The 18607-nt window shown below is 41.1% G+C and overlaps 2 protein-coding genes across 3 annotated transcripts in view; one reads left to right on the top strand and one right to left on the bottom strand.

Moving 5' to 3' along the window:
- Positions 1–18607, bottom strand: part of Prkcsh (protein kinase C substrate 80K-H) — an 827425-nt gene that overhangs the window by 529324 nt on the left and 279494 nt on the right. The gene's annotated exons all lie outside the window — the stretch shown is intronic.
- Positions 1–18607, top strand: part of Anln (anillin, actin binding protein) — a 46427-nt gene that overhangs the window by 24738 nt on the left and 3082 nt on the right. The window contains exons 13-26 of the mRNA XM_051156799.1: positions 851–1086; positions 2594–2739; positions 3046–3193; positions 4989–5124; positions 5378–5560; positions 7334–7460; positions 9514–9562; positions 9654–9710; positions 10184–10222; positions 10568–10589; positions 11905–12017; positions 13805–13858; positions 16329–16415; positions 17199–17306. Coding sequence (XP_051012756.1) covers positions 851–1086; positions 2594–2739; positions 3046–3193; positions 4989–5124; positions 5378–5560; positions 7334–7460; positions 9514–9562; positions 9654–9710; positions 10184–10222; positions 10568–10589; positions 11905–12017; positions 13805–13858; positions 16329–16415; positions 17199–17306 — 1505 coding nt within the window. The remainder of the gene's footprint in view (positions 1–850; positions 1087–2593; positions 2740–3045; positions 3194–4988; positions 5125–5377; positions 5561–7333; positions 7461–9513; positions 9563–9653; positions 9711–10183; positions 10223–10567; positions 10590–11904; positions 12018–13804; positions 13859–16328; positions 16416–17198; positions 17307–18607) is intronic.

Here is an 18607-nt window from a genome sequence, read left to right as displayed (position 1 = left end):
ATATTTTCCTATGCTTAGTGCTTTGTGAAGAGACAGTTTCTAACAAGAGACTTAGTTTGAAAGTGGTTTTCTGAGATTGATTACTTATTATTTATTTATTTGAGACAGGGTTTCTCTGTATAGCCTTGGCTGTCCTGGACTCACTTTGTAGACCAGGCTAGCCCCAAACTCAGAGATCCTCCTGCCTCTGCCTTCCAAGTGCTGGGATTAAAGGTGTGCTCTACCACTGCCCAGGGAGATTTATTTTTAAATTGTGTATGTCTATCTGTCTATGGGTGTGTTTACTTGAGTACAGGTACCTCTAGAGGCCAAAAGAGAGTCATAGCCCCTCAGTCTGGAGTTGCAGGTCATTGTGAGCTGCCCATTGTGGGTGCTAGGAATCGAACTTGAAGAAATATCAAGCCATCTCTTTCTTCAGTTTTGTTTTGTTTTTTCCAGTTTTTCAGGACAAGGTTTCTCCATGTGTAGCCCTGGCTGTCCTGGACTCACAGCAATCCGCCTGTGGGGATTAAGGCATGTGCCACCACACCTGGCTGAAAGTCAGAATTTTATGGTCCTGCTTAAATCTAAAACATTAAATTCAGGGGTTTGTTGTTGTTTTGGTTTTTTGTTTTGTTTTGTTTTTTTGTAGATCTAATCTTTATATCTTAGAAAATATTTTGGAACTTTTAAAATATGAGGAGAGTCCAGCTTTACTTTGATTTTATGCATACTGGAAGTTGTCCTCTCTACCTGGTGGTTAGGAAGAGAATTTCTTAGAGTCTATGTTCGTAAGCATTGTGGGCGCACTCACAGTCCACCTCCTCTGCCACCTTGGATCATACTGTCTACCCATTGAAATATTTTTCAGAAGTAGTACGTGAAATTGAGATGAGTGTGGACGATGAGGATATCAATAGCTCCAAAGTCATTAATGACATCTTTAGTGATGTCCTAGAGGAGGGTGAGCTGGATGCAGAAAAGAGCCCAGAGGAGACGGATCCGGTGGGAGCAGAGGACAGCGAAGAGCAGGAAGATGCGCTGAATATCTCGTCGATGTCCTTGCTCAGTCCGTTAGCTCAGACGGTTGGTGTGGTGAGTCTAGAGGTGAGAAGAGACGTCTGCATGGCAAGTTGGCGCTCTGGCCAGCGGGATTTTGTAAACTTGGTAGAATTCTCTTAGAGCGTAAAACTCTGGTGATTTCCTATGACTTTAGGTAAACATTAACGTGTTTATTACAAGTAGGACATTTGGCTCAAATCTTGGTTGTAGCATTTTATCACTGTGGCCTTTCTATGGCATGATTCTTTCAGCTGTTAAGCAAGGCCAGCAACAGCACCTAAACCTAGGGCTGATGTAATTATTAAATTAAACATATGTAGGACCAAAGATACATGTAACGTTTACTGAGCACTAACCCGTTAGTGCTATCACCCTGTATCTAGTAACTGTAGCTCTGGAGATGGGTTCGGTAGAAGTACTTTTAGTTAAAGTGTGTTGTTGGGTTTTGTTTTTGTTTTTGAGACAGAGTCTTATGTAGCCCAGGCTAGCCTTGTATTTGCTATTAAGTTGGTATAAGAAGAATTGCAGTTTCAATTCATGAATTATAAGTCTATAACAGGGGTAAGTGCATCTTTCTTTTTTGTTTTTTTGAGACAGAGTTTCTCTGTGTAGCCTTGGCTGTCCTGGACTCCCTTTGTAGACCAGGCTGGCCTCAAACTCAGAGCAATCTGCCTGCCTCTGCCTCCCGAGTGCTGGGATTAAAGGCGTGGGCCACCATCGTCTGGCTAAATACATCTTTCTTAGGACCTATTATAGTTAACACATTTTTGCCAATGAGAAGTAAGTTTGTTTAATTTTGTAGAAAAATGTGTGCTTTAGGGTTCAACAACTTTTGAAAGCATTTTTTGTACCCTGCTGATTATGGAAGCATTTTTTTCTTGTGAAAATGTTATTGAGATATTTGAATAAGTGGTAGTTGGTTGACTAGAAAGAAGTCAGGTGAGTGTGGTTCATGAGACAAAACTTTGTGACTCAACTAGTTCAACTTTAAAAACTGTTTTTTCCCTTTTTGACTTTATGTGTTGGGTGTTTTGCCTGAGTGTTTAATGCATATGTGTGTACAGTGCCTGCATGAGCCACACAAGGCACTGGATCCGCTGGGACTCGACTTAGTGATAGTTGTGAGCCATCATGTGAGTGCTGGGAATTGAACCCCGGTCCCCTAGAAAAACAGCCATTGTGCTTAACCAGAGTCCTCTCTCCAGCCCTTAGGTCAGCCCTTGAAGTTTGGTCTGATTTGTGTTCTCTTCATTTACTTCTTAGGATCTTAATCATTTTGTTGTCTTTATTATAACCCAGCAGACTTGTTAGTATTTCCTTACAGCAGAATTAAAAGAAGTATTATGTAGGATCAGTGTTGCTCATCGGTAACATCTAGTAAGTCAGTCCTAGGTGTGGTGACCCATGTCTGTCAGCCTGGGTTTCCGGAGGTTATGGCAAGAAGACGAAGAGTTGGAGGCTAGCCTGGATCATATACTGAAGATGGTATCTGTGAAGTAATCGCAAGACATACCAAAAGCTAACATCTCATTTACATCTTACTTTTCGGTAGAATGTAATTTCTTCACCTAAATTGGAATTGAGAGACACTAGCGAAAGTGCTGAGAGTCCCAAGCCAGGAAAATTCCAGAGAACTCGTGTCCCTCGAGCCGAATCTGGTGACAGCCTCAGTTCTGAGGACCGTGGCCTTCTTTATAGGTATGCGTGTGGAAGGTCTCCCTCACTGTGTTGTTGCATTAGGCTGACAGGAGCATGTCACAACCTCAGCCTGAGTTAAGTTCTCCATGTTGAGTTTGGGATACTTTTTTGTGGCCTACGGGGTTGAACGCAGGGCCTCATCGCCTGCCCAGCCTGGGGTAACTTCTGTTCAGTTTTCCTTTGACCAAATGACACTTCACTCTGGGCAGAGGTCATGCCTATGTTTTAAGTGGGAAGCTCGGTTTCTGTTGGCGTATTTGGTGAGTGTTGTTCACTGTATTGCTAACAGTAATGTTTTTCCTGAAGCATTGATGCATATAGGTCTCAAAGATTCAAAGAGACAGAACGCCCTTCCATAAAGCAAGTGATTGTTCGGAAAGAAGATGTTACTTCAAAGTTGGGTGAAAAGAATACTGTTTCTTCTTGTCAAGTCAATATCAAACACAAGATGCAGGTATGTTCTGGCTTGGAAAGGTGATTTGGACTTTACTGAACTGGATTGTGGGCTCGCTGCTCTGCTAATCTCTGTCCCAAGAGACTGCAGTGCCATCTGACGCATGGGAGCTAAGATTCTCCTGGGTTCAGCTTAAGTTCTGGAACACCCTCTTTTTAGAAAATTGGAAGCTTGTTCACATTGCTGTAATGTTTATTTGTGAACTGCTTTTGGTGTTTTTTTTTTTTTAAAGGCTGTTTTGTACTGCAAACACTTAGCCAGCTGACCCAGCTCCCCAGCCCCACAGAATGACATTTTATATGGAGCTTAAGTCAACACAATAGCAATTAAAAAAAAAAAAAGATTTATTTATTATGTACACACTGTTCTGCCTTCATGTGATCCAGCAGGCCAGAAGAGGGCACCAGATTTCATTATAGATGATTATGAGCCACCATGTCGTTGATGGGAATTGAACTTGGGACCTTTGGAAGAACAGTGCTCTTAATCTCTGAGCTATCTCTCCAGCGCAGCACAATAGCAATTTAAAAAACTGAATATGCAATATAATTTAAAGATAGTGCTAATTACTAAGAAACACTAGGAGGAAAATATTAATTTTGAAACAGAGTCTTACAATGTAGCCTTGGCTGTTATGGAGCTTCCTGTGTAGACCAGGCTGGCCTCGAACTCATGGAGATCTGCTTGTGTCAGCCTCTCAAGTGCTGAGATTGAAGGACTATTATGTTTTATTGGAACAGAAAACTCTGCGTATATAATAACACAGTGTGACCTTCATGGCCAACAGTTACAAGCTGCAGGAGGCAAGAAGGCTGTTTGGCTCAACCGAACTAACTCAGTAGCTGGTGTTGGTTCAAATTTCAGGAGTCTGACCCAAGTGGTTTATTTTTGGTGTATTTAAGCACAGCATGGTTTGGTGAAAGCTATTTTGGTGATAATTAACTTAGTCCCACATGTATAATAAAGCGTGCACAAATCTCCCCTACAACAGATCAGATGAGACTGCATTAAAACTATAAAGTCCATAAAGATGGGTTCTGTAGATTGACTGAGGAAAACAAATTTACAGTAAATGTCTGGGGAAGGGCCTGATGCTGGAAGTCTCTAGTCACACAGATACCACAGAAGGTCACCAGGCTGGAAAGGGCATCTGCTCCAGCCTTCTGCGTGCATAACAGGTGCTGCATTTTTTTCCTTGAAGGAACAACCCTGTATGCTTAGCATTTTCGGTTACTCTAGTGAGTGTTTGAGCACAAAAGCCTCTGTGCCTCCTACAGTTCAGTAGTGTCACATTGTAGGTTGTCTTAATTGGTGTTACATGGTGAGGTATACATGCTGTTTTCAGAAGTCTGGCAATGGTAAGTTAAGGTGTACCGTACACACGGATAAGTGAATCTTGGATTCATCACATAATTTGATTTTGATTTTTTTTTTTTCCAGTTTTTCCAGACAGGATTTCTCTGTGTAGCTCTAGCTATCTTGGAACTGTGTAGACCATGATGGCCTGGAACTCACAGAGATCCACCTGCCTTTGCCTTCCTCGTGCTGGGAGTAAAGGCTTGAATTAATTTTCGATTCTTTGTTTTCGGAGCCTTGTATTGTTGTTTTTGTGATGCACATAGACATGTGACTCACAGTTTAGAATCTGTGGTCTAAAGACTTGTGCGGCAAAACTGACATTTTGACTTTCTAAAAAATTTGGAAATTATGCAATCAGGTTAGTTAGAATTAAGGTTTAAGTAAAGTGTAAACGGTGGTTAACCATGTGGACTCTCTCTTCCTGTGGCTTCTCTAGGAGCTCAACAATGAGATAAACTTGCAGCAGACAGTGATCTATCAGGCCAGCCAGGCCCTGAACTGCTGTGTTGACGAAGAGCATGGGAAAGGGTCCCTGGAGGAAGCCGAAGCAGAAAGACTTCTTCTGATTGCAAGTATGTGTGACGCCCCCACATGAACACACATGTACGCGGTCCTGCTGTGCCTCAGATCTGATGTGAAAGTGGAGCGTGTTGAGGTGGGGAAGCAGACCAGCAGATGGCCTTCTCCAAGGGTTCCATCTAAGAGACAGCCACTGATCCTGCCTGTGGTCTTTTGCTCAGTGGCCTTTTCAGTCTACGCTCATGATTTGCTCTTGTTCCGAAACAGTGCTAATATGTGAAATATTTGCTTGCATATTTTACATAGCTGAGAAGAGAGCACTTCTGATTGATGAGCTGAATAAGCTGAAGAGTGACGGCCCGCAGAGGAGAAACAAGGCTGGTGCCGGGTCGCAGAGGGAATTTGTTCCTTCTAAAGGCTCCGTCACTTTGTCAGAAATCTGCTTGCCTCTGAAGGCAGACTTTGTCTGCAGCACCGCTCAGAAACCAGGTATGAGGCTGGAAGATGCTTAGCTGGACTGGCTTTGTTTGAAAAAGATATAAGGAAAGCATGCATAATGATAACAAAATTCCATCTTTGGTCTTTGTCCCTCATATGAAAATATTTTTTTTAATTTTATTAATTTATTCAGATTACAACTCAGTTGCCATCCCATCACTTGTATCCTCCCCTTCCTCCCTCCCTCCCCATGAGAATATTTTATAGACAGTTGGGGACATTTGCATACAGGGTTACCAGCCCATGCAAGTATGAACATGACTATCACAAAATCAGGCTAAACATAGTTATGTCAGGAAGCAGTTTCCTCCGCTGAGCTGTCTTGACAGGACATACCCTTTGACTTCCATTAATTAGCTTTGTTATAGAAATGTGCCAGATCATTTGCAAGAATTTATTCTACTTTATTCTAGTTAAAATTCAATAAAGGATAGAAGTTCCTCTGAAGCCTGAATTACTGCTTGTATGAGTGATGATTGCTCAGTGAATATACTTCTGTTGAAGTTTATTTCCTTTCCTGGATTAGATAATCATAATAATCTTTTAAAATTGTCTAATGTACTAAAAATCATTTGGGATCAAATGGGTAAAAATGAGTATAGCAACAGACTCTGAAAACAAGAGAATAAATTTCTAGAAAACTCAATAAAATTAAACCTGTGAAGCGTTGGGTAAGAATTGTTTTAAATTCCTTTGACTTTTATTTGATTAGAACTTTATCTCTGAAGTCTTAAGATGAGAGGATTTTAAGGTCTGGGGAAGATAAGAACAGACCTTTACATGTTCGCGCCTTCAGTGGCACCTGGTGGGACAAGCCTATAATCCCAGCTACCTGGGCAGCTGGAGCCAACAGTTGTAAGCTCAAGTCCAGACCCTGTGGTTTCCAAAACAAAGTTTAAAAAGGGTAGGGCTCTTGAGTGTTCCCTTACATGTGTCAGTCCCAGAAGTCAGACTCTAGGACTTAAAAGAATTTTTCTTTAAACATTCTCTGCATATGGTGGCTCGTGTTTATAATGCCCACATTTTGGGAGATTGCAAAAGTATATTTTCTCAAATTCAAGGCCAACCTGGATTACAGAATGAGTTCCTGTTTCCAAACAAACAAATGAAGAAAAAGTTTGAGTATTATTGTAGAAATGGGATAATTTAGGTTATGATACTTGCTTTTGCATGATTTTAATATAATGCAGAAAATTTGGTAACTTAGCATTTATTTTGAGATATACTATGCCGTGATAAATAGTAAATAAATAGCTCATATTTTTACTAGTCATTATCCATGAATAACTTTAACATTTTGTTTTTGTTTTTTGATTTCTGAGGCAAGCTTTCTGTGTGTAGCCTTGGCTGTGCTGGACTTAAAACCAGGCCATCCTCGGACTCACAGAGATCCGCCTGCCTCTTATCTCCACAGTCCTGGGACTAAAGGTGTGCGCCACCACCACCCAACTACTTTAATGGTTTTTAAGTCTCAATTTTGAAATAACAAATCATAGCTTACCCTTTGGAGGTATATTCTTACTATTGCCAAGCAGATTAGAGCAGAAAGTGGGGAGCGTAGAATTGTTATTTGCTTTGTTACTAGGAGGCCTTGACACTTATTCCAGGACTGTGGTATCAGATGTGTCTTTCTTAGCTTTTTGTTTTGGGAAATTTGATCGTCAGAATTCTAAATATAAATATGTGGGTCAATCGCAGTATTGACTCTGGTCTTAGCTAAGTACTTTTCCTTTGTTAGTTTTACAATGTGATTGCTTATTACAGATGCAGCAAATTACTACTACTTAATTATGCTAAAAGCCGGAGCTGAACAGATGGTTGCCACACCATTAGCAAGTACTTCAAACTCTCTCAGTGGTGACGCTCTGCCATTTACCACTACGTTTACTCTGTAAGTAAATTGTGATCTCACAGTCAGATATATAGAGTTAAACAGCCTCAGCATTTGAGTGACTTTTATAATCGTGTTTTCTCCATTGTAGTGCATGAGATGGACCTCAGGGCTTTGTGCATGTAAACAAGCATTCTATCATAAGCTATATCCCAGACGCCTATAGTTTTTAAAATGTATTTACATAACTTACTATACTTAATACAATTTTATTAGCAATCATTGTACATAATAACATGACATTTTCACATTTGTATATAATACTTTATTTATTTATTTATTTATTTTGGTTTTTTGAGACAGGGTTTCTCTGTGTAGCCTTGGCTGTCCTAGACTCGCTTTGTAGACCAGGCTGGCCTCGAACTCACAGCGATCCACCTGCCTCTTCCCCCCCCCCCCCCTCTGGCTGGGATTAAAGGCGTGCGCCACCGCCGCCCGGCTGCATTTTTTATTGTATTAACTCCCCACCACCTCTTACCTCATCTCACTCCGCTGATGCCCTTTTTCCTCCTCAGCAGTCTCCCTTCTACTTCCAGCCCTTTCTGTCTTCTTGGTAATATTGGAACTCAAACCTAGGGCCTCGTGCTAGGCAAATGCTTTAATTTGGTAAGCCAATGAGTTTAAGCTAGGGTTGCTTACAGGAGCCCGGGTGAGGGGTTATTGACAGTAGCATGGACAGCTTAGTAGTGATTGCCCCACTGAGAGAAATGTCTCTGCCAATGTCTCCTTAGGAAGAGATGAGCCCTTGTAAGCACCTCTCCCAAAATATATTATTTTAAAATTTATTTATGAGAGACTGGAGAAATGGCTCAGTGGTTAAGAGCACAGGCTGTTCTTCCAGAGGTCCAGGTTCAGTTCCTAAGATCCTCATGGCAGCTCACAACCAGCTGTAGCTCTGGTTCCAGTGGATCCGGTGCCCTCTTCCAGCCTCTGCAGCTGCTACACGCACATGGTACAGACGTACATGTAGGCGAGACACCTGCACACATAAAATAAACATTGTTATGACTATTATCAGTGTGTGTGTGCATGTACTTATGTGTGTGTTGTCAAAGCTCATGTGTAGAAAGTAGAGGATAACTTTGGAGACTCTGTTCTCTCCTGCTTTTATATGAGTTCTGGGTAGTGAACTTAGGTTGCTATGCTTGTGTTGCAAACCCCGTTGTCTGCTGAGCTGTCTCCTGGGCCCCTGATTTTTATTTGTTTTTTTATTTGTTTATTTTTGAGACGGTTTCTCTGTGTAGCCTTGGCTGACCTGGACTCTCTTTGTAGATGAGTCTGGCCTCGAACTCACATCGATCTGCCTGCCTCTGCCTCCCAAGTGCGGGCATTAAAGACAGGTGTCACCACGCCCAGCCCCCCACTCCTTTTTTTTTTTTTTTTTTTTTTAAGATTTATTTATAATGTATACAGTATACATCGATCACATTATAGATGGTTGTGAACCACCATATGTTTGCTGGGAATTGAACTCAGGACCTCTGGAAGAGCAGTTAGTGCTCTTAATAACTGAGCCATCTCTCCAGCCCCTATTTTTTTTTTTTTTTTAATATATCAGATCATTCATTGGCACTTTTTTTTTTACTATAGATATGCAGTATATATATAACGATTCGTGTTTTGTACCATTTTTATAGGTGCTTTAAATCACATAACAGTATTTTATGCAACTTTTTTTAAAAATAGGATTTTCATGACAGTGTTTTTCTGTGTGGTCTCTGCTTGACAATTTTTCTTTCTTTGCTTTTTTTGTTTTGTCTTTCGAGACAGGGTTTCTCTGTATAGCCTTCACTGTTTTGGACTCACTTTGTAAACCAGGCTGGCCTCGAACTCACAGTGATCCACCTGCCTCTGCCTCCCAAGTGCTGGAACTAACGATATGTGCTACCACTACCTGGCTGGCAGTTTTTTTTATATTTCTTTAAAATATAATGGAGTCTTTCTTTGTCCTGTAACAATATTTGTACATTATTTTTAAAGTCATAACTTTAGGTATTTTGGATTTTTTTTTTTTTTTTTACAGTTTTATTTAATCCTTTTCCCCCCTCCCCAGGCATGATGTTTCCAATGACTTTGAAATAAATGTTGAAGTTTACAGCTTGGTAAGTAGTTAAAGCTCTCTGAAATGAACAATAATGTATTTCCTTACTGATATCAGATTTTAAGGTAGTTGTATTTTGGATTTGTTTATAGGTACAAAAGAAAGATTCCTCAGGCTCTGATAAGAAGAAGAAAGCATCCAAGTCCAAGGTGAGAATTACAGAGACCTAGTAACGTCTTAGTTAGGGTTTTGTTGCTGTTCAGAGGCACCATGACTGCAGCAAGGCTTACATTTATTAACTGGCGACGTGCAGGCAGACACAGTGTTGGAGAGGTATCTGAGAGTTCTACATCTGAATCTGCAGGCAGCAGGAAGAGAGAGAAACACTGGGCCTAGACTTGAGTATTTGAAACCTCAAAACCCACCTTTCCCACCCCTGACCGACACATTTCCTTCAACAAGCCACGCCTACTCCAGCAAGACCACACCCCCTAATAGTTGTGCTCCCTGATGACTAAGCGTTCAAATCCATGAGCCTGTAGGGCCATTCCTATTCAGACTGCCAGAACCATGTTACAGGCCTTTTTTTGTTTTGTTTTGGAAACAGGATTCCTATGTGAGAACTTTAGTTTTAAGTTCTGAATTGCAATATTTAATAGAAATATGCTCTCTCCTTTTTCAGGCTATTACTCCAAAGAGACTCCTCACGTCTATAACTTCAGTAAGTAGAATTTTTCTGAAAGTTGAATTCTTTTGATGAATATGCATTTTGAATAGAACTTCAAATTGACTGACCAGCTGTAAGCCATTACAACTAAAGAAGTCTTTAAAATGCACCAATGGGTCCTAGTGCTTGAGAAATACAAGCAAAGGGGTTACAAGTTGGACTCTACTCTGGTCTACATAGTAAGGCTTTCTCAAAATAAATTGAGGTATTTTAATTATTGATACTTAGATGAGAAGAAATGTTCTCTCAAATGTAGTCCTGTGTTAGAATTTTGTATTTTACATTTAAATATAAATAAAAGAAATAATTAATGTATTTTCTTTACCCTCTTTCTCTTAGAAAAGCAGCCTTCATTCTTCAGGTGAGTGTACCTTCTTTTAGCTTTACTATTTGAAACCTTAGAATAATTAAATCTAGCGGTTGCATACATTTATAAATATATTCATCTATACACGTGTGCATGCAAACACCTTACACACACACACCATGCTGATTTGCTTTTGGAAAATATTTCTTTTTTACAATTTAAAAAAAAACTTTATTGGGGCTGGAGAGATGGCTCACTGCTTAAGAGCACTGTCTGCTCTTCCAGAGGTCCTGAGTTCAATTCCCAGCAACCGCATGGTGGCTCACAACCATCTGCAATGTGATCTGATGCCCTCTTCTGGCCTGCAGGGGTACAAGCTGGCAGAGTACTATATACTAAATAAATAAGTAAATAAATAAGTAAAGTATTTTGACTGTATCTTGGTTAGTTAAAGATAATCTTCTAAATACTTAGGAAAGCTTGGTCTTTGGTTCTCCTTCATATTTAAAGTAGAGCTGGGACAGTGGTAATGGCTGAGCAGGTTGAAACTGAGTTTGATCCTTAAGATCTGGTTTGATCCTGGGATCCCACCACATGGCAGAATAGAACTGACTCGCCACATTGTCCTTTTGATCCTCATGCATGTTGAAGTGTGTGTGTGTACACACACACACACACAATTAAACTGGAGGACACTGGGCACAGTGCCTCATAATTGTGGTCTTGATACTTGAAAGGCTGAAGAAAGGGGATTCTGTGCTTTCCAGCCGGTCTGGGCTCTCTGGGGAGTTCCAGGCCTGCCCGGCTGAAGAGCTGAATCCCGTCTCAGAAGACAAACAAAACAGAAAGAATGAAAACAAAAAAACCAACAGCAGGGCAGATTGTCTGTGGAGGTTTGATTTCATTGTGTGGAGAGTGACAAGTCATTGCATATCAGTGTCTTAGTCACTGCTCTGTTGCCAAACAACTCTTTTGTTGTTGTTTTGGTTTGTTTGCTTGTTTGTTGTTTTACCAAAGCAACTCTTAGATAAGAAAGCATTTACTTGGGGGCTTGCTTATAGTTTCAGAGGGTGAATCCATGACTGTCATGACCAGACCAGACAGGCAATAGCTAAGAACTTAACACTTTGATCCACAGGCAGCAGGCAAAAGGTGGGGGGGGGGGAGATTGAGACTAGGCTTGGCATGGGCTTTTGAAAGTGACACATCTCCAGCGAGGACTCCAGCAGGGCCACACCTCCTAATTCTTCTAAATGCTTTATCTACTGGGACTAAACATTCAAACCTGTAAGCCTGCGGGTCATTCCCATTCAAACTACCACACTTAGGAAAGCCAATCTGAGCTAAACTTTGCTTCCTGTTTCTCCAGTTATGGCCAGCCCAGGAGGTCTCAGTGCTGTGCGCACCAGCAACTTTACCCTTGTTGGATCTCACACACTGTCGTTATCTTCCGTTGGAGAAACTAAGTTTGCTTTGGACAAGGTAACTTAACTGTATTTATAGCTGTGTCATATTTAAAAACAGTAGCCTGTAGAAATTCCATAGTACCTTGGCTGAGGGAGCCACTCTTAGAATGGTACGTCTTATCCGATAGGGACACACATGAGTGATGAATGTCGGGATGCTGTGTTAGACCTTCAGGGTTACGCTGGCCTCTGCGCCAGTTCTAACTGACGTCTTATGTCTTGCGTTTAGATGTTTATATTTCAAAACAATTAAATATATTGTGGATTTAGGCTTTTATATTTGATAGGACAGGGTCTTGTGTCACAAAGACTACTGAAACTTGCTACATAGGCCAGGTTAGCCTTGAACTGTCACCTCTCACTGCTGGACTATAGGCTAGCCACCTTGTTTTTGTTTTTGTTTTTGTTTTTGAGACAAGGTCTCTCTGTGCAGCCTTGGCTGTCCTAGACTTGCTTTGTAGACCAGACTGGCCTCGAACTCACAGCAATCCACCTGCCTCTGCCTCCCAAGTGCTGGGATTAAAGGCGTGTGCCACCATGCTTGGCCTAGCCACATTTTTTTAACTCGAGAGATTTCTTTCTCATCCTTCTTCCCAAATTCAACACTGCAAACTTCAGGTCTGTATTTTATTGCTATTGAGTGCTTTTCACCGTAGTATGAAATAAATAAGCATTTAAATAGCTAATGAGACCATGGAGGAGAGAAGTGGTGGTAAACTTCGTTAGGTTGAATTCTGATACATAATATAAAGGTTGTGTTGTGTGTGTGTGTGTGTGTGTGTGTGTGTGTGTGTGTGTGTGTGTGTATAGGTTTTTAAATCTTAATTTAAAATTTTGTATTGGCATGTAATAATTTGCATATTTATTTTAACACTTGTACATAGTGTGTACAGATCCAGTAAGAATAATTAGGCTTTATTTCTCTTTATTTCTGGTTGTGTAGAACCTTTGATCCTGTGTTTTAGTTTTCCCTAAAACATATAATAGATTATTATGAACCTATAATCTTCCCACTGTGATGGGGACACTAGAATTTACTCCTAACTAGTTGTGGATTATTTTTCCCTTTTTCATTTGTTTTTGTTTTTGAGGTCCCATACAGCCCAGACTGCCCTCAATCTTGTTATGTGTATCTGAGGCTGACCTAGAACTCGCAATCTTCCTCTCTACCTGTGAGTTGCTGAGGCTGGCAGCACGTGTCATCATGCCTATCTTGACTGACTTTAGTATTAACTTGACCTTAGCCTCCCTCCTCCCCATCCCTTCTCCTGTTGCCGTCTCCATCCCTGGTAATGACCACTGACATTCAGGTTACTTGTAAAGCACCTTCCCCGTGTGGATGGGCATGTCATCTGTGGGTCTTGTGTCCTCGTTAGAGAATTCCTACTCAGAGCGTAGAGGAGAAGCTGCATGAAACTGGCGCTTGGGTCCTGCTATTTGCTCAGCTGGTTTCTTCCTCCAGCCACACTGCAGGCTGAACGCAGTGCGTGTGCAGCCAAACTAGTAATGTGCTTCCTAATTCTGAGCAAAGTCACTCCAGTTCTCAGGGACCCCCTTTTCCCCATAGGGAATATTAATATTAGATCAATACAAGCCAGCCTAACTTTAAAAGTATTTCTTTTGCTTACTGGACAGAATGCTGACTGTTTAAAATTTTTACTATTAACACAAAAATGTACTTTTACATGCTAATATCTAAAATTGTATGTAACTTTTATTTAGTAATTCAACCAGTCTTAATACATTGAGTGATTCTGGGTCTTTTTCTTTTCTTTTCTTTTTTTCTTTTTTGTTTATTTTTAGATAAATTTTGATGTAAGAGAGCAGGAGCTACTGGGCTATTTGTTCCAAGAAAAGGTTGCTTTATTTTCTTTACTTAAAATTAATGTGTTTAAGAAATCATTTTCTGATTTAAGTCATTTCTTAATCATCATGTTATATTAAAGCTGCTGGTTAAGTATACATTCTAATGAATAGATTGAATTCAATAACTTTTAAAAAACAATAACTAACCAAACCTTGATTTTTGGTCCATATGTGTTTGTTTCACTAACAACTCTCATATAATTTTGGTTTATTTGAATAAGTAACAATGTATATGTAAAGACAAAAAAATTATTCTTTGGGCCCTTGTATATGGACATTTTTTCTCTATTTTCATAATTCTTTGAATTTTTTTCAATTTCTTCATTTTTTTTTTCATTGCTTTGGAATTTTCTCTATATGCTTGTTTCCAGTGTGTGTGTGTGTGTGTGTGTGTGTGTGTGTGTGTGTGTGTGTGTGTGTGTGTGTGTAGACAGGCTTTTATGTATCCTTGGCTGTCTTCAAACTTACTATGAAGCTTAAGGGTCCTTTAACTTCTGATCCTCTTTAACTTCCAAGTGCTGGGATCACAGCTACTGGTTGTTGATTTTTAAAAGTAAAATCCCAATAAAGACTCAGGAGCTAGGTGCTAGGGGTGAAAACCTACTAGCTCAGAGACGCAGAGAAAGCACCCAGTTGATCTCCTACTCGGCCTACATCCCAGAAGGAAAAAGTCGAAAAGCTGCTTCTGCTTCTTCACACTGTCTTAAATACCCTTCAGCTCAGTGCTCCTCCTTGCTGTTTACTCCCTGTCAGCTGGTTTCTTTTTCCTTTCTTTCTTTCTTTTTAAAATTTTTTAATTTTTTTATTTTTTTGGTTTTTTAAGACAAGGTTTCTCTGTGTAGCCTTGGCTGTCCTGGACTCACTTTGTAGACCAGGCTGGCCTGGAACTCACAGCAATCCGCCTGCCTCTGCCTCCCAAGTGCTGGGATTAATGGCGTGTGCCCCACCACGCCCGTTTCTGCTGGTTTCTTGCTCCACCTCTTGGCCTAGGGTTAATGTCATTTAGTCCTGTGTACAGAAAGCTCTTGGATTAAAGGTATATCCTATGGCTGAGCCATACTATAACGACCTGTTTACAATAAACAGAAAGTTCTTGGATTCAAGGTGTATGGTAGGACCTAGCCACACCAAACAAGAAACTGGTTTTTACAGTTCACAATCTGGGGTTCACAATGGGATCAAATATCCTGTAATAATTGGCTGGATATTGGATGCTGGGAATCAGACTCAGGGCTTCCACGTACTCTACCAACTGACATTCCAAGCCCACATTAAAAATATTTTTAAGGGCTGGAGAGATCACTCAGAGGTTAAGAGATGGCTGCTCTTCCAAAGGTCCTGAGTTCAATCCCCAGCAACCACATGGTGGCTCACAACCATCTATAATGAAATCTGGTGCCCTCTTCTGGCCTGCAGGTACACATGCAGGCAGAGCACTGTATACATAATAAATAAATCTTTTTTTAAAAAATTTGTAAGCTGGGCATGGTGGCGCACGCCTTTAATTCCAGCACTCGGGAGGCAGAGGCTGGCAGATCTCTGTGAATTCGAGGCCAGCCTGGTCTACAAAGCGAGTCCAGGACAGCCAAGGCTACATAGAGTGTAAGCCATGGGGAGCAAGCCAGTAAGCAGCGCTCCTCCACGGCTTCTGCCTCAGCTCCTGCCTCCAGCTTCCTGCCCTGACTTTCCTCAATGATGGGCTGACTGAAGATGTAAGATGCAGCACCTCCTGTCCTCTCCAACTTGCTTTTGGTCGTGGTGTTTTAGCCCAGCAGTGGGAACCCAACCAAGACAGCAGCCTTAGTCCTTTGGACGGGAATCTCCTCTTTTCTCCATACCATTTGTTCAACACTACTCATTTCTTGGACTAGTCTTGGCGCAGTTTTCAAAAATTAATTAGCAAAAAGGCAGCAAATAATTGGTATCACTGTTTGGGCTTATTTCTGGTCTCTGTCTTTCAGTCCTGCAGACTGAGGCAGGGCCTTGTGCACACTACCTAGGTCTCTGCCACTGCCTCTCCTGGCTCTCAGCTCTGCTCCGCTTGCCTGTGTCTGTCCCTGTGCTGTAGCCATGCTGTTTTGATTATTTGCAGTCCCTTGCAAGTCTATTTAGACTTCGCATTGGCGGTCCCTCTCTTGTTCAGTTTTCTCTACTGCTAAGTAACACTGCATTATAGGAGTGTGGCCGCTGCTCTGTTCAGACTGCGGCTGAGCATCTCCTCCTCTGATAAAGGAGGAGTGAGCTCAGCCATCTTATCCTCAGCTTTCCTTTCTTGAATTCCTTCAGAACTTAGGACTTTTGTTTTTGTAAAATTCTACCTTGAATGGATTTATCCTTTAAGATTATCTGTTGCTAAGGAACCAGTGCGCCTTTTATACTTCAGCTTTAGAATGTGATATGTTTCCAGGGCATAGAAAGACTTTGAAGTGATTTTATGAATAATTCTCCCTTTTCCTCACAGGTACCTTTCTTATCACCTTTGGAAGGTCACATCTGTTTAAAAATAAGCTGTGAAGTGAATTCAAGTGTTGAAGAGAGAGGTTTTCTAGTGAGTGCCATCTCCTGCTCTTTGTCACCTTTCGTCTGTGTTCCAAAAGCAGGGGGTTCTCAACTGGGGGTCTCATCACATTTGGGGGTTCCATGACTTTTTTGTAAGGGGAGTGAGAAAGCAGAAGGCAGGAGAATGCTCAGATTGGCCCTGCCTTGCACAAGTTGTGTGGCTGATGCTGCTGAGAAAGGTCCCTGCCGGGAGAGTAAGACTGCTTCTCTTTTTGATACTTGAAATAGGAGTGGGGGGTTTCTTTCAACATTTCATTGTGAAAATAGCAGCCACTTAGAAATGTTGGCATCATTTTACAAAGACTGTACATGGGCCATGTTAATTTTGTCATTACTCTAGTAGTTTGTTTGTTTTTAAGACAGTCTAGCTTCATCTCTGGCTGCCCTTAAACTCACAGTGATCCCCGCCTCTGCCTTCAATCAACGGCGTGTGGCACCGGCCCAGTTTGATCTAGATACTCTTCATGTATTCTTGACAGGGACAATTGGAGATTCTTTACTGAAGTGAAGGACGTGATAAAATTATGCAAATATATTTTTACATAAAAATATCACAGCATGTGAAAACTTTATCTAAAGTTTCTAATGTCATCCAGGTGGGGCATGCCTTAATCCCAGCACTTGGGAAGCAGAGGCAGGAGGATCTCTGTGAGTTAAAGGCCAGCCTGGTCTACAGAGGGAGTCCAGGACAGGCAGGGCTCTTATACAGGGGAGACCCTGTCTCCAAAAAAAAGTTTCTTTTTCTAATATCAGTGTTTCAATTAACTTGCAGACCATATTTGAAGATGTCAGTGGCTTTGGTGCCTGGCATCGAAGGTGGTGTGTTCTCTCTGGAAACTGTATCTCCTACTGGACTTACCCAGATGATGAGAGGCGAAAGGTAATTGACACAGCTTTAGTCAGTGGTGAAAGTCCTGCTGCTTTTGTGCTGCTTCATGAATGCATGTCCTCCTAGATCCCTCTGCTCCTGTTCTGGCTGTGTACCCTTCTCCAGCTAAGAGTACACGTGCGTCTCTGAACCATTTCCCTTGCCCTCCCAACTAGTGCTGGACACTAAGCCCACAGCCTGGCATGTGGTACACTTGTGAGGTGAGGATGGTACTGCTTGCCTAGATCCCTGGACTCTATGAATTTATTTGTCTTTTTCAAACAAAAACAAACACTTTATAATTAATTTTTATTTGATAAGATATTCTTTCTAAAGCAATAGACATACCTATAATGTTGGCTTTTTTGTTTGTTTTTTGTTTTTTGAGACATGGCTTCTTCTCCATGTAGCCTTGGCTGTCCTGGACTCACTTTGTAGACCAGGCTGGCCTCGAGCTCACAGAGATCCACTTGATTTATTTTTATTTTATGTGTTTGTCTTTCTGGATCTAGATCACTTCGCTCAGTATATTTTCTTGTTTCATCTGTTTGTCTGAAAAGCTCGTTATTTCATTTTCTTTATAGTTAAATGTTATTTTACACAGTGAACAGCCCGTATTTCTGTTACCCGGTCAGCAGCTGCAAGACGTTGACATTGTCTCCATTTGCTTGCTGTTGTGAACCGAGCAGCAGTGAGCATGGCTGAGTCAGGCTCTGGGCAGGGTGTCCAGTGCGTTGGGCATGTATGCCAAGGGTCTGGAGCTGGGTCTTGAGCCTGATTTATTTCAGCTACCACAGTGTCTTCTAGCTTCATCCTTGGTCATCCTTCACACACACAGTTTGCTGTTTTCTTTTAAGGCAGAACAACCCATTGCGTATGTATGTCACAGTTTTTAGTTAACTCATATTTTGATGGACCCTTGTGTTTTTTCTTATCATAGCTATTGTGAATGGCCTGCAATGAGATCTCTTTTACATAGTATTTTATTCCCACTAAGTTCTGTAGTGGGACTATTGGATCATATGGTAATTGTATTTTTTGAAAATTTTTTTGAGGAACCTTCTGTTGTCTAAAATGAATTTACATTGTTTTTTAATGATTTGCAGTGTTTGGTTTTGGATATGTATATGATATGTGTGTGAGAGCATGTTCAAATGTGAATACATAGTCACATAGGGTTTTCCTAAAAGTTTCCATGGGAACATAGATTTGCATTATTGAGCATGCACCCAAACCCAGGCGGGCCAGGTCGGTCCATTGCCTGTACTTCCTACATTGTTTTTCTTTGTGTTTGATTAGAAACTGGCTGTTGA

Source organism: Acomys russatus, chromosome 14 (genome assembly GCF_903995435.1).
Source record: "Acomys russatus chromosome 14, mAcoRus1.1, whole genome shotgun sequence".
Classification (NCBI taxonomy): Eukaryota; Metazoa; Chordata; class Mammalia; order Rodentia; family Muridae; genus Acomys; species Acomys russatus.
Note: the sequence above shows the minus strand (reverse complement) of the source record. Positions and strands in the feature narration are given on the sequence as shown.